This window comes from Phyllostomus discolor, chromosome 6 (assembly GCF_004126475.2).
Source record: "Phyllostomus discolor isolate MPI-MPIP mPhyDis1 chromosome 6, mPhyDis1.pri.v3, whole genome shotgun sequence".
In the NCBI taxonomy this organism is placed as follows: Eukaryota; Metazoa; Chordata; class Mammalia; order Chiroptera; family Phyllostomidae; genus Phyllostomus; species Phyllostomus discolor.
The window spans coordinates 110,042,066-110,068,106 of NC_040908.2; the positions used below are offsets into that span (position 1 = coordinate 110,042,066).

General features: G+C 37.3%; 1 protein-coding gene across 1 annotated transcript in view; it reads left to right on the top strand.

Moving 5' to 3' along the window:
• PICALM (phosphatidylinositol binding clathrin assembly protein) overlaps positions 1-26,041 on the top strand; it is a 121,384-nt gene that overhangs the window by 39,874 nt on the left and 55,469 nt on the right. Inside the window, 3 exon segments of the mRNA XM_028516644.2 lie at positions 2,666-2,716; positions 2,719-2,739; positions 5,886-5,988. Of these exon segments, the coding sequence (XP_028372445.1) occupies positions 2,666-2,716; positions 2,719-2,739; positions 5,886-5,988 (175 nt within the window).

Here is a 26,041-nt window from a genome sequence, read left to right on the forward strand (position 1 = left end):
GGAAGGGAGGGAGAGAAACATCAGTGTGAAGGGGTAACATCAATCAGTTGGCTCTCCCACACTCCCAGCTGGGGAGCTGGCCTGTAACCCAGGCATGTGCCCTGACTGGGAATTGAACCAGTGAACTTTTGGTTTGCAGGCCAGCGTTCAGTCCACTGAGCCACACCAGCCAGGGCTCAGTTGCTTTCTAATTCACTGTAACCAGTATACAGAATCAGTAGAAATGCTTGGATATACTAATTTCAGTGTAACTTGAAACATTTTGATCTCAAGTAGGATAATTACTTTTATCAGTAATGTATTTACTTAAGATCATGATCATTTAGTCCAAAGAGTATTAGGCTTATATGTATTTTTCACTTTAAAAAAATGTACACTTGACTCTTGAACACATGGGCTTGTATTTCATGGGTCTACGTATATGTGGATTGTTTTCAATACTGTAAAGGCATTTTCTCTTCCCTAAAATTTTTAATAGCATTTTATTTTCTCTAGCTTACTTTATTGTAAGAATACAATATATAATACCTATTAACAGTCAACAGTAGGGTAATAGTAGTTAAGATTTTGGTGAATCAAAAGTTATATGTGGGTTTTTGACTACTCTGGGTGTTGACACCTTCAACCCCCACATTGTTCAAGGGTCAGCTGTAGTTTATTCTTTAAAAAGAAAAAGCCACAAATATAACCAACTGCAATGCCAGATAAACAGGCTGTAAATAAGATGATAATATTAGAAGCAAAAATTTTGATAAAAGCTAAGAAGCAGAAAGTTGATTGCCATTCTTTACAATTGACTGAAGAGAGGAGAAAGATAGTATTTCAATGTGATTTTTAGATAAACTCATGTTTAGTTTCCCTTAAGCAGCTACAAGAAATGCAGTGCTCTGCTTATTTTTTTGTGCTAGTTTATTATGCAACCCTTGGGTTTCACAATGGCAGTTGTTATTAGTCTGTGAGAGAGCATTCATAGGATCTTATGCTGTGGTGTTGGGGATACCGTGAACAGTGGTTCTCAAATAAGGCAGGGGAGGAGAGTGATTTCCCCACCCAGGTACATTTGTCCCAACTGGAGGGAATGCTACTGGCACCTAGTGGGTTGAGGGCAGGGATGCTTTTAAACATAATGCACAGGATAGGCCCTCAAAACAAAGACTTATCAAAGCTTACAAAAATCAGAGTCTAATACTGCTATTTTGAATCATTTGTTTTAGGGTAAGTGATGAAAGGTAAGTCTTTTATTTACAGATTGTTTTTTAAAATCCTGGTTGGTTTGTTAAAGATGATCTCAGAGCAACAAAATTAAATTGGGAGTGATGGTATGCATCCAAATTGATGGTAACCTTCTGCATACTTTTAAAAAAAAGGAATCCTTAGAAGTGAAACTGCGAGGAGGTTCTTTAGCTTCCTTTTATTAAGGTTGTGTGTAACAGGAAGTTAAGATAGTGTTCTATGGTAAGCACTCTGGGGAGAGCATTTTGAGAAGGTGAACTTTTAAATACATGTTGACCCAACAATTCAATCCCAAGTATATATCTATCGTGAGAAATTCTTGTATGCTTGTATATGGACATCAAGTACAAAGCTGTCAATTAAACATTGTTAATAATAGTGAAATTGGCAGAACTTTATCCATAAAGAAATGAGTATATAATATTATAGTAGTTCATTGAAATGTCAGAACATCGTTTAAAATGAATGAGCCCTGGCTGGTGTGGCTTAGTGGATTCAGCAATGGTCCGAAGGGCTGCCAGTTTTATTCCTGGTTGGGGCACATAACTCAGTTGTAGGCCAGGTCTTCTACTGGGGGCATGTGAGAAGCAACCGATCAATGTATCTCGTGCACGTCCCTGTGTCTCTCCTCTTTCTCCTTCACTCCCCCCTCTCTCTAAAAGTAATAAGTAAAAATCTTTTTTTAAAAAAAGAAATTAAAATATCACAAATGTTTAAAAAAATAAAATGAATGAACTAGGTCTACATAAATGAGTAATTCTTGGAGAAAAGTTGTTACAAAGTGCATTAGAAAAGAAGTACAGTATGATATTTCTGTAAATTCAAAATAGGAAACAAAATTATGTACAGTTTATAGATATATATGTAGTAAAATTATAAAGACCCATGGGAATGATGTATACCTACTCAGAAAAGTGATTACCTCTGAAGAGGGTGAGAGAGAATGGAATTAAAAGTGTGTATTCAATAGAGTCGATAATGTTTTGATTCTATAAGGAACTGTAAAGTAGTATTGTAAGGTGTTTAATCTAGGCAGTGGGTAAGAGGATGTCTATAATATTGTTCTCTTGTACTCATACAACTATAAGTATTTTGTGTTTTTAAAAAGTCAAGATGCTACCTAAGCATGATTAGCTGTAGTCCAAATATGCTGCAGAAAAGGGCAAAATAGTTACTGAGTTTAATGTGCCCATTTTTATTTTGACCTAAATAGCTGTGGGCATTGCATTAGGCTTTAATAAATTCTTGTATGCTAATGGAAAATATGTGTTTTTAGGTTTGGTAACTAGCTAACCAAAGAAAGACTATGGATGAGAAATTTAAACTAGATAAGCTTAATGGAATATGTTAACCACTTTTCTCCCTAATTCTCAAATTAGAGTTTGTTAGATGGCAGTATCTTAATTTGACACAATTGTTTTTTGTTTTCCAGCGTTTATTCAGTATTTGGCTTCAAGAAACACGTTGTTTAACTTAAGCAATTTTTGGATAAAAGTGGATTGCAAGGTAAAGACAATTTATTATAGAATATCAGAGTGACCCCATGTAATGATTCCTGCAGAGTTGAATTTTGTCTTTTAGAACATGTGGTGTAGAGGAACCTCTTATTTTAGTAATTGCAGGGGAGAAAAAACTATTTTAGTGTGAAGAATAAGATTGACTTAACTACTTGACAGCTAAAGCTCTGAGAAACAGTATAGGATTGTGTTTTGAGAGGCTGGATTTTGGAATTAGATTGCCTAGGTTTGAATTCCATCTCTACCACTTACTAGCATGAACTTGAACAAGTTACTTCACCGCTCTGTGCCCATAAAATCAGTAATAATGATAGCACCTACTCTGTAAGTTTTTGCATGAGGCTTAACCTAGTTTTAATCAATGTAAAGTGCTTAAAATAATTACTGGCACACAAGAAACACTATGTAAGTATCTTCTTTCATTGTGATTGTTAATATTTTATGCTTGATTCCAAGGAAGGTAGTTAGGAATATTTAGTAGCAAAGGTAAGCAGTGTTCTGTTCAGATGAATTGCTCATTGATACTCACACCTGTTTTTTTATCGTATTTTACTTTTAATTTATTTAACTTGAAATTTCTGTAATTTGGTGTTGTAGCCCTCCATGCATAAGTCTGTCTTAATGGGATCTGTTGTATAATACTTACCCCAGAACTAGATCGTTAGCATTATAGAATGTCAACTCTAGGAAGAACCTCAAAGGATATACTAGATGACTTGGGAATACCAAACAGTAAGGCTCAATCTGGGAAATATGTTCAGGAAAGGTGAGATTTTTATACTGGGTGTTGAAAGATGGACAGGAACATGAGTTGGCTTAAGCAAAGGTACACAGGTAAACATGGATGTGAAAGAACATGGGCTATTTGAGATTTATAGAGCAAATGAGTGTGAACAGGATGTGTAGATGATGTATTGGAGAATGTGTAGTGGCAGATAGCCTTCAAGAAGCTCTTTGGGACCACAAGCAAGCAAGGAAGAATTTGATAAAGTTGTGATTTGTAATGCAGTGAGAAACTATTAAGAGTTTTTTGAGTTGAGGGAGAAGTGGGGAGGAAATATGCATAGTAAAGCAAGCATCATAGCTCAGTGCAGGTTGGATTAGAGTGAATAAAAACTTGAAGACATTAAGACTGTTCTCATGATCCTTTCCGTCATTCAGTGGAGAGTTAATGAGAACCTGAATTGTGGCTCTTGTGGAGATAAAACCAGTAGAATTTAGTGGCTAGTTGTGTTTGGGTTAAGAACTGTCCATGACTGTCCAGTTTCAGTACTTGTTTACTTTTGGCAGATGGAAGTGTTCGAATGAATGAATTGAATACCTGTCTTTTAGAGATTGTGGAAGACCAGTAATCTGTACATAGGACCAAGTGTTACAAGATTGATTTTACTTTAATGAAGAATGTAATGCTCTAAAGTAGTTAAGGAAAAAAATTAAGCAGGAAATCTGTTTTTCAAATTAAAAAATCTTAAATAGAAGCTAGATATATATACTGCAGATAAAACTGGAACTGCTTTGTTTTGAGGGACATGAAAGAAACTGCTGGTTCATCTTTTTATTTCTGCCTCTCCCCTTTGTTTATATGAACTAAGAGTCTGTGGAAAATAATGTGCAAACTGCTACTCTAGAGCAGATTATGTGCATATATCCAAGTGAGGTTTTTGGTGCTTATTAGCTACTTTCTTAAATGCAAGTTAAGCAATTCTGATGATAAAGTTTTCAGACTTTTATTTTTTTCATGTAGAGAACAGTTTTTAGCCCTTCTATTCGAAGCTGGTATTCTAAAGAGGTTATAAAAATAAGACAAATAGTAATTAAAATCATGTAATTAATTGGTGCTTTAGAAAAGGAATTTTGATTGATTATGTATTTTGTTGGGTAGAGTTGTAGATTTTATTAAATATGTACTAGGTGTTATACCAGGCGTATGTAAATATAAATAAGTTTCTTATATAGTGAGTGAGATACTGTGTGTATATAATAGCTGTAAGCTGTATTTGAAGTAAGAAAAATGTGGGAGCCCAGAGAATTCAGGGAAGGTTTCACAGATTGAGCCTTGAAGGATAACAGGTATTTCCCTCAGTAGAGAGGATAAGAGTCAATTAGAGGGAACAGTGTGAACTGAAGAGTTTGAGGAATATGAATGTGTAACACCTTATTGAATACACTAGTGGCTATGAGAAATTATGAGTGCAGTAATTTTTTTGGTTCACTAATTTTTCTTCAAGTTGCGCTTAATAAACGTTGAAGAAATATTTGCTGAATAAAAGAAGTGGTGATTATGTTAAATCCATTCGGTTCACGTTTTCTTTTTTGATTGTTCTGTCTTTTTGAAGTAGCAGAGGTCATTATTAGTAGAGTTAAATTTGTTAAATGAAGATGAACCAAAATAAAATGTACCTGTTTTTCAATGAGGAGGAAAAATTTATAGACTTCCTTGAGCAAGGTGATAACTAAATGCCAGTTTTTTTCCTTTTATAACATTGATTAGATTTTATGTTGCTGAAATTTTCAGATCCATGATTGTACTGAAACAAAACCTTAGGGTGATTTAGGTATTCATTAGAAAGTTTTATTGAAATTGTAATTGTTTTTTGCTATGCCTTAACTTACATACTGACATTTCTTTCATTGTACTATGAAATTATTTTCTGTACTTTTAATAAGGTTGGCAAACATGGTTATGGTTGTTCTAAATAATATACAAATAATAATTTCTTAGATATGAGAATTATATAACTGCTTATGATTTGAGGAGTAGGGTTGTGGTTCCACAGGATGTTAAATTTGAGTTACGAGGTTAACAGGTAGTGTAAGACAACATCTTTTTCTAACTCCTAATAAGTAAAAGATAGGTATGATGATCAGGAGCTGAGCAGAATTATTATTTTAGTGAAATTCTAAGGGGGAAGGTTTTCAAAGCAACATATGACATATCTGACTTACAAATGTGAAGTCTTAGAGATTTTAATCTGGTATTATTCATTAGTCATTTAATTTACACCACAAAATTGAGTTTGAGTATCAAAACATTATGGTCATTGGACAAAAATGAATTGGTTTTCTAAGCAAATTGAAATTTTAATAATTTATGAATACAATTTATATTGTATATTACTGTCTATTTTTTTACAGGATATGACATGTCTACATTTATTAGGCGGTATAGTAGATATCTAAATGAAAAAGCAGTTTCATACAGACAAGTTGCATTTGATTTCACAAAAGTGAAAAGAGGGTGAGTTAATCTTTATTTCTTCTCTTTTTTCTTGACATCTAATGGATTTGCATATTTAAAATGTAAACCATAAAAATGATTGGATTATGAATTTTATGGAATTTTGAGATCAATTTTAAAGGTTAAACTTCAGTTTTTCTTGAAGATATACATTGGATACTATTTGTACTAGGATTTTTTAAATTGTGTAGTAATTTTATTGAGATAGAGTCCACCTAACATAAAATTTACCCTTTTAACATTTACAATTCAGTAGTTTTCAGTATATTACAAGTTTACAACATCACTACTATCAAATACCAAAGCATAAACATTAAAAAAATAGTTTTCATTATTCAGTTACATTTGACATACAATATTATTAGTTTCAGGTGTACAACCCAACTATTTTATGTGTACTGATAAAACTAGTACACATCAGACACCATACAAAGTTTATTCAGTATTATTGGTTAAGTTCTCTGTGGTATACTTGTACATCACCATGACTCTTCTGTACCAGTTTGTACTTATAAATAAATCCCTTCATCTTTTTCACCCATGTCCCAACACCCCTCCCATCTGGCAATCAATACAATGTTCTCTGTTTCCGTGAGTCTGTTCTGTTCCGCTTATTCATTTATTTTGGTTTTTAGATTGTACATGCTAAGTGAAATCGTCTGGCAGTTGTCTTCTCTGACTTACTTCATTCAGCACAATACCCTCTAGGTATATCTGTGTTTCAGAATGGCAAAATTTCATTCTTTTCAGGGGGAGGGTGCAAGTCATTCTCTTGTATATATGCACTTCTTTATCCATTAATCTATTGATGGACAGTTAATTTGCTTCCATATTTGGGTATTGTAAATAATGCTTCAATGAACACATGGATGCGTATGTCTTAGATTTAGAGTTCGGGGGTTTTCTTCAGAAAAATACCCAGAAATGGAATTCCTGGGTCGTCCTTAACTCTTTTGTTACAGCCATTGTTTTAAAGTCTGTTTTGTCTGATATAAGAATTGCTGTCCCGAATTGCTGTCCCGGCTTTTTTGTTTCTTTATTTCCATTTTATGAACTGTTCTTTTCCATCCCTTGACTTTTAGTCTGTATGTCTTTCTATCTGAAGTGAATCTCTTGTAGACATCATATAAAGGTCTTGTTTTCTTTTCCATTCAGTCACCCTATGTCTTTTGATTGGAGCATTTAATCTCATTGCATTTAAAGTAATTGTAGCCCTGGCCTGGTGTGGCTTGGTTAGAGCATTGTCTCATAAACCAAAGGGGTCACTAGTTTGATTCCTGGTCAGAGTGTACAGAACACAACAAGGGGGGCCTGGGATGATATACTATTATTGAAAGAAGGCCCCTGGGTCCGTTATGTCTGCCACCAGAGGAAAGACGTCTCTTAATGCCAGAGATTTTTGAAAAGGAAAGGAAACGTTATTTAATGCTATACAAACTTAAAGTAGTGACCCTAATGTCTTTACCAAAATCCCAAAGTCCCTGAAAACACCCACAAACAGACACAGTCCTTCTTCCTTCCCCTTTGCCCAGTCTAGAGTACCGTATCTCAAGAAAGGAAATAGAAGTCCATGGCTTAGGCAAGTCCTCTGGTTCTTCCCAGTTAGTACTCCATCTCGACTGGGAGACCTCCCTGGGTTCCCGGCACCCTCAGCTGAGTCGCCGGGATCTCTGCTAAAACCAGGTGGCGGTTCCCCCTTTCTAAGCTGAGGGGGTCCCCACTCTGCCAGGCTGCGTGGTCTTCTCCTCAGGTCTTCCGCGTGGTTCCCTTCTCAGGGCTGCAGGAGTCTACACTCCGTCAAGTCCGTGTGCTTCTCCCAGGGCTGCACATGGTTTCACCTTCCTAAAGCAGCATGTTCTCCCCCTCTCTAAAGCAGCATGGTTCACTTCCAATGGCTGCACATTGGCCTCCTCCCTTCTCAGGGCTGGTGCATGGGCTCAGGCTCCTCTCCTTCTCCTCCTCAATGGCCCGCGCAATCTGGGTTTTAAATATCCCTGCCAGCAATTTTCCCTCTGCAGCCTTCATTTCCGACTCCTCCCACACTTGGCTTCATCACATGCCAGAACTCGTGTCCTTCAGCTTAACTGGGCTGCCATCATGAGTCTGGCAGGCATGCCTAGCCCCACTGTCCTGGAGCCAATCCTCTCTGAGCTCCACGCAGGCGCGCTGTAAACTCAGGGGACCCGCCCCCCCAGTACTTCCTGGGAGGGGGAAGTTAATTCTGTTCCCCTGTCTTAGAGCTGATCACAGCTACTTAACATATCTATGCAACCAGCCAAAGGCTATAGATATGTTAAATGAACAACCCAGAGGTTAGCTGCAAGGCTGTTGCTATGCAAAACAGCTCTCAATGGCCCTGCTTCATTTGTCCCTTCCCCCAACCAACACCCTGGGGTGGGGAATGGAGACATCTTAAAATCTCCTGGACACCTTAAGTTCTGGACCCCATTTCAAATGCCTATTTGGGGCCCCCCTCTTGGATGCACCCTGTAACAAGAGCACATACATGGGTTGGAAGGCAGCTATGCTAACCACTATACCACCAACGCTGCGGCTCCTGGGTTGCAAGTTTGATTACCCCTCTACCCCCCATTGGGGCAGTTATGAAAGGGTAACAAGTCGATGTTTCTCTCTCACAATGATGTTTCACTCACATTTTCTCTCTCTACCTCTCCCTTCTCCCTGGAAGCAAAGAAAAGAATGTTCTCCCATGAGGGTAACATTCTCCATGAGGGTAAAGTATTATAGATACATATGTATCTATACATTATATAATATATGTATAAAAACATATAAATAATAACATATTATTATTTATGTTTTTGATCTTTTTCATCTTAAAGAAGTCCCGTTAACAATTTCCTATAATCCTGGTTTGGTGGTGATGAACTCCTTTAGCTTTTTCTTGTCTGGGAAGCTGTTTATTCTGACCTTTGATTTTAAATGGTAGTCATGCTGGATGGAGTAATCTTGGTTGTAAGGTCCTTGCTTTTCATGCCAGGTCCATTTGTTCATGCCAATTAGGTCCATTTTGTTCATGCCAATCCCTCTGGCCTGCAAAGTTTCTGTTTTGAAAGTCAACTGACAATCTTATGGGAATTCCTTTGTAGGTAACTGTTCTTCCTTTTCTCTTGTTGCTTTTAAGATTCTCTCTCTTTGTCATTGATTTATGGAGTTTTAAATAGATTCATCTATGTTTGGGATGGTCCGAGGCTTCGTGGAACGTGTGTGTCTTTTTTCTTTACCAGGTTAGGGAAGTTTTCAGTCATTATTTCATCATACAGAGACTCAATCCATTGCCTTTTCTCTTCTCTTTCTGGTATCCCTGTGATGCGACTATTGCTACATTTGTTATTGTCCTAGAGGTCCTTAAGTCTTCTCACATTTTAAAAATTCCCCTTTTTTCCCCTCTGCTCTGATTGGGTGTTTTCTGCTACCTGTTCTTCTAAATTACTCATTTGATCCTGTGCTTCATCTAATCTTGTATTGCTTCCTTCTAGTGTATTTTTCATTTCAGTTATTGTATTCATTTTTGACTGGTTCTGTTTTATGGTTCCTATGTTGTTGTTGTTGTTGCTATTGTTGTTTTAAGATTTTATTTATTTTTAAGTATTTTTTATTGATTATGCTATTACAGTTTTCCCGATTTTTCCTTTTTATCCCCCCTCCACCCTGCCCCCCCAACCCTGCAGCATCCCGCCTCCCCCCTTAGTTCATGTCTACAAGTTGTACATATAAGTTCTTTGAGTCCTCTGTTTCCTATACCATTTCTTATCTCTCCCTATCTATTTTATGCCTACTAATTATGCTGCTTCTTCCCTGTACCTTTTCCCCCCAATTCCTCCTTTCCCCCTCCCCACTGAACTCTCTGTGTGATGTCCATTTCTCTGATTCTGTTCCTGTTCTGGTTGTTTGCTTAGTTTTTTTCTTTCTTTTCTTTTTTTAGGTTCATTTGTTAATAGTTGTGAGTTTGTTGTCATTTTATTGTTCATATTTTTTATCTTCTTTTTCTTAGATTAAGTCTCTTTAACATTTCATATAATAAGGACTTGGTGATGATGAACTCCTTTAATTTGACCTTATCTGGGAAGCACTTTATCTGCCCTTCCATTCTAAATGATAGCTTTGCTGGATAGGGTAATCTTGGATGTAGGTCCTTGCCTTTCATGACTTCAAATACTTCTTTCCAGCCCCTTCTTGCCTGTAAGGTTTCTTTTGAGAAATCAGCTGATAGCCTTATGGGAACTCCTTTGTAGGTAACTGTCTCCTTATCTCTTGCTGCTCTTAGGATTTTCTCTTTGTCTTTCATCTTGGGTAATTTAATGTCGATGTGCCTTGGTGTGTTCCTCTTTGCGTCCAACTTCTTTGGGACTCTCTGAGCATCATGGACTTCCTGGAAGTCTATTTCCTTCACTGGATTGGGGAAGTTTTCCTTCATTATTTGTTCAAATAAGTTTTCCACTTGTTGCTCTTATTCTTCTCCTTCTGGAACCCCTATAATTCATATATTGGAACGTTTCAGGTTGTCCCAGAGAATCCTCAGCCTGTCTTCCCTTTTTTTTGGATTCTTGTTTCTTGGTTCTGATCCAGTTGGATGTTTATTTCTTCCTTATGTTCCAAATTGTTGCTTTGAATCTTGGTTTCCTTCTTGTCACTGTTGGTTCCCTGAATATTTTTCTTTATTTCACTTTGGGTATCTTTCATTTTTTCAACCAAGTTCAATCACTTCTATTAGCATTTTGATTACCAGGGCTTTAAATTCTCCATCAGATAGGTTGACAGTCTCCTCATCAGTTAGTTCTGAGGTTGTGCTGTGTTCTTTCATTTGGGCCATACTTCTTTGTCTGGGCCCAGCTGATAAGTTGTAAGGGGTGGGGCCTTAGGTATTTACCTGACCAGGGCAACCCTCTTTGCTGTGCTGTCGTGGGGAGGGGCCAGAGAGGGAGCATGCAGCTCACCTGCTCGTCTCTGTACTTTCCAACAGACCCTTGTGTCAGACTGAAAGTATCTCCCACTGCGGCAACGACCCAGCCTTAGCCCACTGTCAGCTCTGAGTCTCAGTTTTCCCCCTGAGTCAGTCCCTCCGCATAGCTCTGCTAAGCTCAGCCAAGCTCAGCCGTCAGCCCTGCCCCTCATCCCACTGGCCTTGATTTCGTCTTACCAGTCTGGTGGTCCTGGTTGATGTTTTTCTTTAATTTCTTGGTTGTAGGAGTTACATGCAGTTTGATTTTCTGGTGATTTTGGTTGTTTATTAATTTTAGGCTGGTTGTTACTCTCTTTTTGGTTGCACGAGGAAGCAAAGGGTTTCTGCCCACACTCCATCTTGCCCAGAACTCTATTTCTCTATGTTGTTTTTTATGCTCTTGAAGTTCTCATCAAATTCCTTGAGCATCTTTATAACAATTGTTTTGAACTTGGTATCTGGTAGTTTGCTTGCCTCCATTTCATTTTGTTTTTCTGGGGATTTCTCCTGTTCTTTTATTTGGGGCATGTTTCTTTGTCTCCCCGTTTTGTCTACCTCTATGTGTTTGTTTCTGTGTTAGGTAGAGCTGCTGTGTCTTATGTAATAGGTGTCCTGTAGGGCCTAGTTGCACAGCCCCCCCCCAGGTCATCTGAGCCAGGCATTTTAGGCGTGCTCTCATGTGGGCTGTGTGCTCTTTCCTGTTGTAGTTGAGCCTTGATTGCTGTTGGCATCTCAGTGGGTGGAATTGACCCCCAGGTCAATCAACCAGGAGGACCGGTCACTACTACAGCAGAGGAGTTGCTGTTTAGGGGCTGACTCCACAGAGTAGAACTTGCTTTAGTGGGTCTCCAGTGCCTGCTCAGACTTCCCCTTGAGTGTGTCATTCGTAGAGGTGGTTGGATGGTGCTCTGGTGTGGTCTGAAGCTGCCACTGGATGTGTTGGCTCTGGGTCCTCCTGGGAGGTGCAGGCCAAAGTTAGATACTGAGTGTACCCTGCCCCAGGGACACCTGGCATGAACTACATACAAAGCAGTCTTCAGATGGCTGCTACCTGTTCTGGGCTTGGAGGTGCCCAGGTGAGGCCAAGCTGTGAACTCAATCTACCTTCTGCCTTGGTTCACTTACTAGAGTTATGGAGTGCACCGGGACTAGGGTGCTGCTTGTTTGGGGTTTATGAACCTTTGAGAGAATTTAGGAAAGTCCTTAGCATTAGCCAAGGCAGACAGACCATTTGTATGGAAAAACCACCAGAGGTGGTTCAGATGGGCTCAAGAGTTGGGTGAGACAGGGTCTCTGGCAGTTAGCAAGGCAGGTTGAACAGGATTAGTCAGGTTGATGGGGACTCAGATATGGCACTACCTGTGTCTGCAGGGGGTGGGGTCAGCAAAGGAACAATGGCTTCTGCTAACACTTCTGTCTGGGGAAGACAGCTGCCCCTTCAGCCCTTGGCCCAAAGCAGCACAGTTCACTTCCTTTCCTGTATGTCCCTGGCATGTTTTAAGTTGCTGACCTGGGGCTGGAACTCAGTGAGTAAGTTTGAGTAGGTCGTTTGTGGGCCATTTAAGGGCCATTTAAAAGGAATACTTGGGTCTCCAGAAGCCCTCCATTTCGCTTAGCTGCAGTCCCTCTGGTTTTTACAGCCAGAAGTTACTGGGATTTTTCTTCTCCCTCTGGAACCATGGGCTGGGGAGCCGGGTTGGAGGCTGGGTCATCTTGTTCCTGGGAGACTTGTGCAGCTGAGATATACCTTATTATACCAAGATATACCTGAGATATATAAGGTACCTTATACCTTATTTTTAACTGCTTGTTTGGTGTGGGAACTGTAAGTCTACTTTCTGGCTCTGTGGATTTGCCTATTCAGATGTTTCATGTAAATGGAATTGTACAGTATGTGGTCTTTTGGGTCTGGCTTCTTTTACTTAGCATAATGTATTCAAGTTGTAGCATCCTGGTTGTAGCATAGATCAGTACCTTGTTTCTTTTTATGGCTTTGTAATATTCTCTTGTATGGATTATACTACATTTTGTTAGTTGATCAGCTGGTGGACATTTGAATGGTTTCTACTTTTTGGCTATTAGGAATAATGCTGCTAGGAGCATTGGTGAATAAGCTTTTGTGTGAATCTTTTCAGTTCTCTTGCGTATGTACCTAGGAGTGGAATTGCTGAGTCATATGTGAACTTTTATGTTTAGCTTCTCGAGGAACTGCCAAACTTAAAGAACAGTTAAACTGTTTTACGTGCCCACTAGCAATGTATGTGAGTTTGATTTCTACACATTATTGTCAATACTTGTTATTATCTGTTTTTTTTTTATTATAGCCATCCTAGTGGGTATAAAGTGGTATATCATTACGATTTTTTTTTGTTTGCATTTCCCTGATGACTAATGTTAAGTGTCTTTTTATATACCCTTACTGGCCATTTGTATATTTTCTTTGGAAAAATTTCTGTTTGAGTGTTTTGCTTGTATTTTAATTGGGATTTGTCTATTTATTGTTGAGTTACAATAACTTTTAATATAGTCTGAACACCAGTACCTTATTATATATTGATTTGCAAATATTTTCTCCATTACTGTGGCTTATCTTTTTTACTTTCTTGATAGTATCTTTTGATTGGTTCACAGTCCAGCACTCAGTCCACTGAGCCACACCAGCCAGGGCTTCTTGATGGTATCTTTTGAAAAACAAAGTTTTTTAATTTTAATGGAGTCCAGTTTATGTATTTTCTTTTATTGTACTTTCTGGAATCATGTCTAAAAAAACATTGGTTATTCCGTGGTCACATAGATTTACTTCTACTTTATTTTTTCTTAAGTGTTTTGTAGTTTTAGCTCTTACATTTAGGTTTTGATCCATTTTGAATTAATTTTTGTATATGTTGTGGGGTATGGCTTCCAGTTCATTCTTTTATATGTGGATAATCCAATTGTCCTAGCATCATTTGTTGAAAAGACTTTTTTCCCAATTGAAGGGTCTTAGCACCTTTGTTGAAAATAAATTGGTCATAAATGTGAAGATTTATTTTTGGACTTGGGATTCTGTTTTGTCGATCTGTGTCTATCCTCATGCCAGGTCCATGTTCTCTTTATTACTATTGCTTTTAATAAGTTTTGAAATTGAGAAGTGTGAGTTTTCCAGCTCTGTTCTTAGTTTTCAGTAAGAATGAAAGAATAGTTGTTTTAGCTATTCTCGGTCCCTTTCATTTATTTACATATGAACTTTAGGGTGAGCGTATCAATTTCTGCAGAAAAGGCAACTGGGATTTTGATGGGGATCACACTGAATCTGTAGAGCAGTTTGGGGAGTATTGTGATCTTATCACATTATTTCTAATCCATGAACATGACATGTTTTACTGATTTTTCTTTATTTTCTTTCACTGCTGTTTTGTATTTAAGGTTCTTTTTAATCTTGGATGCAGAAGATGAATTTATTTTTGCTGTGCCCTAAATAATAGTTTTCTTGGCCCATGAACTAATCACATGAGTGATATAATCAGTGCTTCTATACCTCATAGTGCTTATTAGGATATTCTTAGGATATATGACGAGACCTCAGGAAAAAGCTACTGAAGATGTCCTTAGCCAGTATTGATGACCCTTATAGCTATGAAGGCCTGCCCTGAGGGGAATCTGGCTTCTGCAGAAATATTCTGGTGAATACTGTTTTAAGTTTCCCTTCTGCTCAGAGATCTTGATATGTTAAATTACCAGGCTGAAATTTAAAATTCAGTATAAATATAGATGTAGCCTCTTAGTTATTCAGGAATTTTAAAGTTGAACATATGATCACTACTCTAAATTAGTCAAGAAGTAATTAGCTTGGAATTTAACCAAAAATTAAAATCCACAGATTTTGTTTTATATATTAAGGTACTTTCTAAAAAAGCATAGCCCTGGCTCATGTGGCTCTGGATTGAGTGCCGACCTGCAAACCAAAAGGTCACTGGTTCAGTTCCCAGTCAGGGCACATGCCTGGGTTGCTGGCCAGGTCCCCAGTAGGGGGTGCACAAGAGGCAACCACACATTGATGTTTCTCATTCCTGTTTTCCTCCTTCCCTTCCCCTCTCTCTAAAATAAATAAAATCTTAAAAAAAATAGGGCACCTGCTTTGAAAAAAAATATAGTAGAGGAGCTCATCATAGTAGAGAAGTCTGATTCTTAATCCCAATATTGTGTTAAACCATTTTATATAAATACTTCACTGTTAAGTATGTTTAGTAAAAATGATCTTCAGGATATGCTGTAGATTTCAAAATAATAGACTTTAAAAATAGTAACTTTTTTCCCTCTAATCTAAAGGGTGAGTCTTGAGATTGAGGAGAGTTGCTACATTTTTGTATTTAATAGAGGAAACTTTTATTATTTGTATGTGTACAGCTCTTGGTCATGCACAATATTGATTTGAAGGAAAATACTCTTATTTAATGCTAAGGAAAAGAAAAGTGAATCAGCAGGAGCCATAACTGAGTGGAAGTTAACCACGAAGCACAAAATTGACATATAAACACAGATAGGTATACCTCCACACACACACACATTAAATTGTATAAATAAGAAAGAAAAAAATACAGGACATAGGGTATAAATTGAGGGCATGACAGCAGTTAACATTTATTATATCATGGCAAAAATCCTCAATAAACAGTTTCAACTGTAGAAAGGACTTACATAGCAAATACTAAAGTATTATTTTTAGGGTAGTTAATTTTATATTGAATTTATTGGGTTGACATTCATTAATAAAATCATAAAGATTTCAGATGTACAGTTCTATAATTTATCATTTGTATATTGTATTGTGTGTTTACTACTCAAAGAGAAATCGCCCTCTGTTATCATTTATATTCCCTTTACCCTCTTCTACTTCTCCCCAACCCCCTTTCTCTCTGGTAGGGTAGTTAGTTTTTATGTCTACAAAAGTAATAACTTTTAAAAAATGTAGGCAACATGAAGCAATCTAACTGGTTAGGAAATGTTAACATTTCAGTGTATCTAACCTGCTTTCTGTAAATAGAAATAAATGTGTATGAAAGCATTAGAAGCTTACATATATTATAATTTATTATTTAATGTTATATAGGGAATTATAATATTTAGACATTATTTGAAGACTACTTTTTCTCCTCTGCTGTATAATTTAGATGCTTTCAATATCTGTGCACTTAATCTATCTCATTCTTTTGAGTCGCTCTAGAATTATATTCTAGAGGTACATGTGGTTTATTCTTATTTTTTATCTTATAAAAGCAATACATTGGCTATCCTTTTGCATATGGTTGCATTCTTAAGTGAAGTTTTCTGAAGAGTAACTTCTTAGCATTGATAGGTGAAAGGTTATAAATACATTTAACATTTAAGTGGAAAACACCGAATTGCTTTTTATAAAAGTTTTGTCAGATTATTGATTTAGAGAAAGGTAAAAATGTCTTTCACTGCATTTCTTCCATCCTCATGAAAGTGTATCTTGCTACGTGTTTATTTTATATCAGTTGATTGAATAATTCAATAAATGTGATAATTCAGTCTCTTTTTTAAAGTGCCGCTTGAGCTTTGTTAATTGTCCTTCAGTATTTGCCCAGTTCACTGTTGGTTTTAATTATTTTCTATTGTGTTGGATAGCGTTAAGAGTGCACAGGCTGTTTAGTTGGATGAATCTGGGTTTGACTTTTAGCTTTACTCCAGTTAGATGAGGGACTTCAGGAAGGTATTTCAGGCAGCTTGCTGACTTTTTAAAAATAACTATATTTTGAAGTAATTTCACTGTTAGAAATGCTGCAAGAATAATATAGATAACTCCTATACATTTTACTCAGATTCACCAGTTTTGTTTTGTTTTTTTAATCCTTACCCCAGGATACATTTATTGATAGAAAGACAGACATTGATCAGTTATGCACCCTAACTGGGGATTGAACCTGCAACCTTTTGGTGTGTGGGATGATGCTCCAACCAGCCAAGCCACCTGTCAGGGCCAGATTCACCAGTTTTTAACACTTTGTTACATTTGCTTAATACTCTCTGTATGTGTGTATACTTTTTTTGTTTCCCTGGACCATTTGAGAAGGGATTACATACCTCAGGCCTTCTTATAATTTATATCCCTAATACTTTCATGCATGTTTCATAATAACTAGGCTCTTTTGTTACATATCTATCAACTTGCTAACTTTTCTTCACATTGTGGCACACAAACTGATACTGTTTGTGTAGGACACAATGGGTTGAGGCTAAATGATTAGGGATGAAGTTCTATAACCCATTTGTAGAATATATAGTAGTATGCTGCACCACAGTTGGGAAACCTTGAATAGCATTTATCTATTAGGATTGTTGTGAGAATCAAATGAAATATTGATTTAATGCTCATTGGTAGATGGGAAACACTCTAACAAATAAGCTTTTTGTGTATTGGAAGTAAATTATGGGTTACAGATACTTTTTCCCTGTTATATTAAACATTAAAAGTTTAAGATCTGTTGTAATCAAAATTGTTACCTTTGTTTTTGTAGCTTTTGTCCTTTTTTAAAATATATTTTATTGATAATGCTATTACAGTTGTTCCAACTTTGCACTCTTTTTTTAAAAATTCAAATTATTTATTGTTCAATGACATTGTCTGTATTTTCTCCCCACCCCTCCAAACCCATCTCCCTCCCTTGCGTCCACCCTCCCGGGGGAGGGTTGGTTTTGTCCATGTGCCCTTTATAGTAGTTCTTGAAAACCCTTTTCCCCACAATCTCCTGCCCCCTCCCCTCTGGCTATTGTTAGGTTGTTCTTTATCAATGTCTGTGGTTATATTTTGTTTGCTTTTTTTCTTTGTTGATTATGTTCCAGTTAAAGGTGAGATCATATGGTAGTTGTGCCTCACTGCCTGGCTTATTTCACTTAGCTTAATGCTCTCCAGTTCCATCCATGCTGTTGCAAAGGGCAGGAGCTCCTTCTTTCTTTCTGCTGCATAGAATTCCATTGTGTAAACGTACCATAGTTTTTTGATCCACTTACTTGCTGATAAGCACTTAGGTTGCTTCCAGCACTTGGCTATTGTAATTTGTGCTGTTATGAACATTGGGGTGCATAGGTTCTTTTGGATTGGTGTTTTGGGGCTCTTAGGGTATAATCCCAGCAGTGGAATTGCTGGGTCAAAAGGCAGTTCCATTTTTAGTTTTCTGAGGAAATGCCATACTGTTTTTCCACAGTGGCTGCACCAGTCTGCAGTCCCACCTAGTGCACTAGGGTTCCCTTTTCTCTGCATCCTCTCCAACACTTGTTTGTTGATTTGTTTATGATGGCTATTCTCACCAGTGTAAAGTGCTCTCTCATTGTGGTTTTAATTTGTGTCTCTCTGATAACTAGTGATGCTGAGTATCTTTTCATATGTCTCTGGGCCCTCTGTATGTCTTCCTGGGAGAAAGTCTGTTCAGGTCTTTTGCCCATTTTTTTTATTGGGTTGTTTGTCTTCCTGGAGTGGATTCATGTGAGTTCTTCATATATTTTGGAGATCAAACCCTTGTCTGAGGTATCACTGGCAAATGTTTTCCCATATAGTTGGTTCTCTTTTCATTTCAATGCTGTTTTCTTTAGCTGTGCAGAAGCTTTTAATTTGATGAGATCCCATTTGTTTGTTCTTTCCTTTATGTCCCTTGCTCTAGGGGACATATAGGTTAAAATACTGCTGTGTGGAAAATCTAAGATTTTCATGCCTATGTTTTCCTCTAGGACTTTTATGGTGTTGTGACTTACATTAAGTCTTTTGTCCACCTTTAAATTATTTTGTGTATGGTGTAAGTTGGTGATCGCGTTCAGTTTTTAACATGTAGCTGTCCAAGTCTCCCAACACCATTTGTTGAAGAGGCTATTTTTACTCCATTTTATGCTTCTGCCCCTTCTGTCAATATTAATTGACCATAGAGACTTGGGTTTACTTCTGGCTCTCTATTCTGTTCCATTGGCCTATGTGTCTGTTTTATGCCAGTACCAGGCTGTTTTGATTACAGTGGCCTTGTAATAACAGTTTGATATCAGGTATTGTGATCCCTCCTAGTTTATTCTTCTTTCTCAGAATTGCAGCAGCTATTCGGGATCACTTATGGTTCCATATAATTTCTGAAATATTTGTTCTATCTCTTGAAATATGTCATGGGTACTTTAATAGGGACTGCAATTGAATCTATAAATTGCTTTGGGTAGCATAGCCATTTTGATGATTTAATTCTTCCATACATGAGCATGGTACATACTTCCATTTGTTTGTGTCTTCCGTAATTCTTTCTTCGTGTTGTATAGTTTTCTGGGTACAGGTCTTTTACCTCCTTAGTTAGGTTTATTCCTAGGTAATTTTTCTTTTTGTTGCTATATCAATGGGATTTTTTTTCCTGATTTCTGTTTCTGATGTTTCATTGGCGGTGTACAAAAATGCCTTTGATTTCTGAGTATTGACTTTGTGTCCGCCTTTTTGCCAAATTCATCTATTAGGTTGAGTAGTTTTTTGGTGGCCTCTATAGATTTTCTGTGTATATTATCATGTCATCTGCAAATAGTGACAGTTTTGTTTCTTCCTTCCAATTTGGATGCCTTTTATTTCTTTTTCTTATCTGATTGCTGTGGCTGGAACTTCCAGCACTATGTTGAATAGGAGTGGTGAAAGTGGGCATCCTTGTCTTCTTCCTGATCTTAGTGGGAAAGTTCTAAGTTTTTGCCCATTTTGAGTATGATGTTGGCAGTAGGTCTCTCATCTGTAGCCTTTATTATGTTGAGGAATGCTCCCTGTTTTCCCAATTTGCTGAGTGTTTTTATCATAAATGGGTGCTGTACCTTATCAAATGTTTTTTCCGCATCTATTGATATGATCGTGTGCTTTTTGTCTTCTGTTATGTGATGTATTATGTTTATTGATTTGTGAATATTGTACCATCTTTGCATCCCTGGATGAATCCCACTTGGTCATGGTGTATGATGTTTTTAATGTATTGTTGGATTGCGGTTTGCCAATATTTTGTTGAGGATTTTAGCATCTATGTTCATCAGTGATATTGGCCTGAAGTTTTCTTTCTTTGTTGTATCTTATTTGGTTTGGGATTAGGATAATGTTGGCTGCATAAAAAGAGTTTGGGAGTCTTCCATCTTTTTGAGTTTTTTGAAATAATCTGTGGAGAATGGGGGTTAGCTCTCCCTTAAATGCTTTGTAAAATTCTCCTGTGAAACTGTCTGGTCCAGGGCTTTTGTGCGTTGGAAGCTTTTTAATTACTGTTTCAATTTCATCAGGTGTTACTGGTCTGTTCAGGGCTTTCTGTTGCTTTTTATTGAGTGAGAAAATCTGTAGATTATATTTTTCTAGAAATTTATCCATTTCACCTAGGTTTTCAAATTTCATGGCATATAGTTCTTCGTAGTAATTTCTTACAATCCTTTGTATTTCTGTGGTATCAGTTGTGATCTCTCCTCTCTCATTTCTGATTGTGTTTATTTGGGTCCTCTCTCTCTCTCCCTCTCTCTCTTTTTTTTTTTTGATAAGCCTACTTAAAGTCTTTCCAATTTTGTTTATCTTTTCAAAGAACCAGCTCCTGGATTCATTGATCCTTAGAATTGTGCTTTTAGTCTCTGTGTCATTTAATTCTACTGATTTTGGTTATTTTCTTCCTTCTACTTGCTCTGGGTGTCTTTGTTGTTGTTCCTCGAGTTCTTGTAGGTACAAAGGTTAGGTTGTGTATTTGAAATGTTTCTATCTTTTTTAGATAGAACTTCCCTCTCAGGACTGCCTTCACTGTGCCCATAAGTTTTGGATCATTGTGAGTTTGTTTTCATTTGTTTCCAGAAACTTCTTGATTTCTTCCCTAATCTCATTCTAGACCCATTCATTGTTTAATAGTATACTATTCAATCTCCATGATTTTGGGTGTTTGGGGTTTTTTCCTTGAGGTTGGTTTCTAGTTTAGTCCCTCGTGGTTGGAGAAAATATTGGTATGATTTTAATTTTTTTGAATTTGTTGAGGCTTGTTTTCTGTCCAGTCGTGTGGTCTGTCTTTGAAAATGTTTCATGTGCATTTGAAAAGAATGTGTATTTTTGCTTCTTTGGGATGAAGGGCTCCAAATATATCATGTTAGGTCCATTTCATCTAGGGCATTGTTCAGTGCCACAATATCTTGTTGATATTTTGTTTGGAAGATCTGTCCATTCCAACTTTTCACTCTTTGCCACTCTCTGCCTGGTACCCTTATCCCCTCCAGCATCCCCCAGCACCACCCTTAGTTCATTACGTCCATGGGTCATGCATATAGTTTTTTGGCTACTCCATTTCCTATACTGTTCTTAACATCCCCCTCTATTTTGTACTGACAATCTGTACTTCTTAACCTCTGTATATTTCTCCTATTCCTGCCTTCCTCTTCCCAGCTGATAACCCTCCGAATGATCTCCATATCTGAGATTCTGTTCCTGTTCTGGTTGTTTGCTTAGTTAGTGTTTTAGATTCAATTGTTGAATGTTGTGAATTTATTGCTATTTTAATATTGATAGCTTTGATATTCTTCTTTTTCTTAAATAAGTCTCTTTAACATTTCATATAATAATGGCTTGTGATGATGAACTCCTTAATTTTACCTGTCTGGGAAGCACTTTATCTGTCCTTCAGTTCTAAATGATAGCTTTGCTAGATAGAGTACTCGAGATTGTAGGTCCCTGCTTTTTATTACTGGGAATACTTTTTGCCAGTCCCATCTAGCCTGCAAAGTTTCTTTGAGAAATCAGCTGACAGTCTATGGGAACTTTTTGTAGGTAACTATCTGCTTCTCTCTTGCTGCTTTTAAGATTCCCTCTTTATCTTTAACTTTTGACATTTTAATTATGGTCGGTCTTAGTGTGGTCTTCTTTGGTCCAACTTGTTTGGGACTCTGGGCTTGTATGTCTGTTTCCTTTGCCAGATTAGGGACGTTTTCTTTCATTATTTTTTCAAATAAGTTTTCAAGTTCTTGCTCTTCTTCTTCTGGAACCCTTGTGATTCAACTGTTGGTACATTCAGTGTTGTCCCAGAGGCTTCTTAGTCTAATCTCATTTTTTGAATTCTTTTTTTCGTGCTGTTCTGATTGAATGCCTTTTTCTTCCTTATGTTCCAGGTCGTTGATTTGATTCTCAGCTTCATCCCCTCCACTGTTGGTTCCCTGTAGATTTTTCTTTATTTCACTTAATGTAACCTTCATTTCTGCTGGGGTCTTTTTATGCTGTTGAAGTACCCAATGATTTCTTTGAGCATCCCAATAACCAGTGTTTTGAGCTCGGCATCTGATAGATTGGTTATCTCCATTTTGTTTAGTTCTTTTTCTGCAGTTTCGTTCTGTTCTTTCATTTGAGCCATATTTCTTTATCTCCTCATTTTGGCAGCATTGCTATGTGTTTCTATGTATAGATAGAGCTTCTATGACTCCCTGTCTTAGTAGCATGTCCTATTGTAGAAAAGTGTACCTGTAAGTTGTTCAGTGTGGAGCCTTGGGTAATTGTCAGGGTTGTGGAACCCATGTGACTGCTTTCTGGCTCTATAGTTGGTGAGGCTTGGAGAGGGGACAGTGCTGCTGTCTCACCTCTGGAGTTGTACCCAGTAGGAAGTTTTCTCTTGGCACTTGCCCTGTTGTCAGTCACTTCACTTTCTCTCCCTATGCTACTGGTGCCCTTCCATCTGTTGCCTTGGTGCTGGATCCCAGGGCTGGTGGGTCTGTGTTAGTCATTTGTCTGTTGCTTTCCCTTTAAGAAGAGTCTCCTGAGAAGCCTGCAGTTTCTTCTGCAGTCCCAACCCCCACTGGTTTTTCAGTCTGAAGTTATGAGGACTTATATTTCTAGCACTGGAACCATGGGATGGGTGGTGTGGTCTGGGGCTAGGGTCCCTCACTCCTGACGTATCCCTCCCAATTTTTATCTACCACTTGTTGATGTGGGACTACCCATTCTGTGTCTTTATGCCTCTCCATTTCTCCACACCTTTCTTCATGTCTCTGCCCCTCCTACCTGTCTGGATAAATGTGGCTTCTTGAAATCCTTGTTTGTCAGACTTACATACAGTTCAATTTCTGACAGATTTGGGTGGTACTTGTTTTTTAGTTGTTGTAAGTTTTGCTCTAATTGTCTGAGGAAGCAAAGTATATTTACCTACACCTCCATCTTGACCAGAAGTCTGGCTTTTGTCCTTTAAGCAAACTCTTCTACAGAGTGCACTTTTCTACACTAAAATGATCCATTATTTATGTTTTTATTGGATGTATTACAGACTTAATAATTTATATTTCAGATTTTGATTCATAATGGAATATATCTTGATATTAGAAAAATGAGGTGGAGACCCACTCTAGTTTTTAATAGAAATATAGTATACTCAGAAATCAAAATGAATTATTACCAGTAATAGTTAAATGACTTTTTACTTATTATTCAGTCGTCCCTTGTACAACATGAATTTGAACGTGCAGGTACACTTTTACAGAGGTTTTTAACAATAAATGTTCCCTTGACCCTTTATATTCCTGCTTTCAAATCCACAGATGTATATGGTCCACTGTACATATTGTTCAGTGACATTTTATAGAAGGGATGTTAGCATCTCTGGGTTTTGGTATCCACAGAGGGCGTAGAACCAATCACCTGCCGATAGCAAGGGACAAATTAAGTTTTTGGGTGTGTTATATGCAGATTTCAACTGTGTGTTTTTGGTGTCCCTAACTCCCCTGTATTGTTCAAGGGTCAGCTGTACTACTTTTATAAAGCCCCTTTTTAGTATTCTGGCAAATTCCTAGTAATTTTTCATGAATACACTGATATGATTTCTTTGAGGAAGACTTATTTCTCTGTTAGGTTTTATGACACTCTTACATATAGTCTTACCATATTCATATCTTCAGGACTTTCCAGTGTCTAAACATCGTGAATGTGTGTTTTTGAAAAAGATGACTAGATGAGTTTGTAAACAGTACGTTAAATGGTTTGATGAAAATGGATCCAATGAATTGCCTGTAGATTTGTCTTATTAGTTGGTTAAACGTTGGTCTCTTCATTTTCTTTTCTTTAACATTCGGTATTTTGGTGGTAGTAACTTACATTGAATTATCTTGAATTCTAAATTGGTATAGTTCAAAGTAATAAGACAGTGTTATATAATAAGCAGAAAAGACTAATCCAAGTATTTTATGTGAATAAGGACATGGATAGTTAGACTTGAACCAGTTCCTGTTATATTTGGGAAGCAAAACCTGGATTTAATTGTAATCTAAGAAGTCATAAAAACCTGTGTTTTTCATGGAGCATGAATTGTCATGCATTTGGTTTGAATCACGTTCTAGTATTTGGGTTTGTGAATTAGAGTTTTTTGAAGTCTGATATAAGCATGTGATAACTGTTAAGATTTTTCTTAATTATGAAATTTAAACTTCTCTAGGAAGAAATGATGTGGAGGCTAGTGAGAGAGGGAGGAGTGAGAAGTATCCCCACAGTTTCTGGCATAAGTCACTGGGGATATGTCACTGTTTATTGGGAAGATTTTTTGGCAGTAGGGTAAGGTAGGGTGTAGTGCTAAAAAGTAAGGATTTAGTTTTGAGATACCTGTAATTTGTACAAGTTGAGATATCAAGTAAGCAATTTAATATACTAATTTGGAATTTGGAGAGTTGTAGTCTAGGAATATAAATTGTTGATGGCAATATGCTGATTCTGCCTTGGGAATAACAGATCACCAGGGCCTTAAGTATACAATGAAAGGACAGGGCCCAGAAACACTTTGAGATACTCAGCATCTATTTTAGAGGATGGAGAAAGGAGAGGAGCCAACAAGAGAAACTGAAAAAGTGATATTGATGTAGGAAGAAAGCAAGAGGGGGCGGGTATAGGGGATGCTAAGACTACTAGAGTATTGAAGAAAACTTGTGAATGACACTGATAAGTCTATTCAGATAATGTTAGATAAGAACTCACTGGAGAAGTAACATGGAATTTTTCTGACCCTAAACTAAAGTAGTTTAACTTGTGTAGTGGGAGTGGGTCTCATAATAGAATGAATTGAATAATGAACAAAAAATGGGAAGTGGCAACTCTTTTGAGAATATGCTTGGCTCTACTAGGGAATATGAGATCGGTGGTGGTGGTAGTATATATGTATTTGTGTGTTTAAAGAATGGTGAGTCTAATGACTCGGCTTGCATGTTTATGAGAATAACCTAGTATAAAAGGAAAGATTAATAAGTTGCATTGTTCAATATGGTAGCTGCTTGCCACAGGTGGCTATTTAAATTTAAATTGATTAAAGTCAGATAGAATTTAAAAATCATTTCCCCGATTGCATCAGCCAGCCTCATTTCAGATGCTTAGTTAGCCACATGTGGCTAGTGGCTACCATAGTGAATGGTGCAGTTATAGAACATTTTCCTTTTTCTTTTGGATTTTTTCCATTACTATTTACCCCCACTGTACCTTATTCTACCTCCACCCACCTCCCTCCCCTCTGCTAGAACATTTTTGTCATTGCTGATAGTTCTCTTGGACAGTCCTGTGTTAGAGAAAAAGAAGACTACCAAAGGATTATGACAGAGTGGGACCCAGAGGACCTGTGTGGTGGTATTTACATTTGCTAGAAAGAAATAGACATACTCCACTATAATAAGAACAGAACAAATAGTTGTAGTTTTGGTGGCAAGATGACCAGATAGTCTTTTTGTTATTTTCTATTCTGAATGAAATATTTGGGAGTTAAGTGCTAAGAGTTTGTGTGTTGGGTGTGGGGAGGCAGGGAAAGGAGTGGTAGGAGATTTGAAAGTATACTAGGAGAGGAATTCATTAGAGAAGGCTAAGAGAATTGCTGGCAATGCTGAGTCCTCATTTGAAGTTGATGAATATTAATTTATTACAGGTTTTTTTTTACCAGTTTGTTCAGTTTTCTGTTTTTCTTTACCAGTACTCAGCTGCATGTTACAGTCATGGAGGAGGCTTGCTCACCCAGGATTGTGAATTTGTCAGGTGAACTGCAAAGGAAGAAGAGAGTACAAAGGAGTTAAGGGGTGTTTTCAAGGGAATGATTATAATAATAATAATCTTTGGAATTCTAAACTAGATGA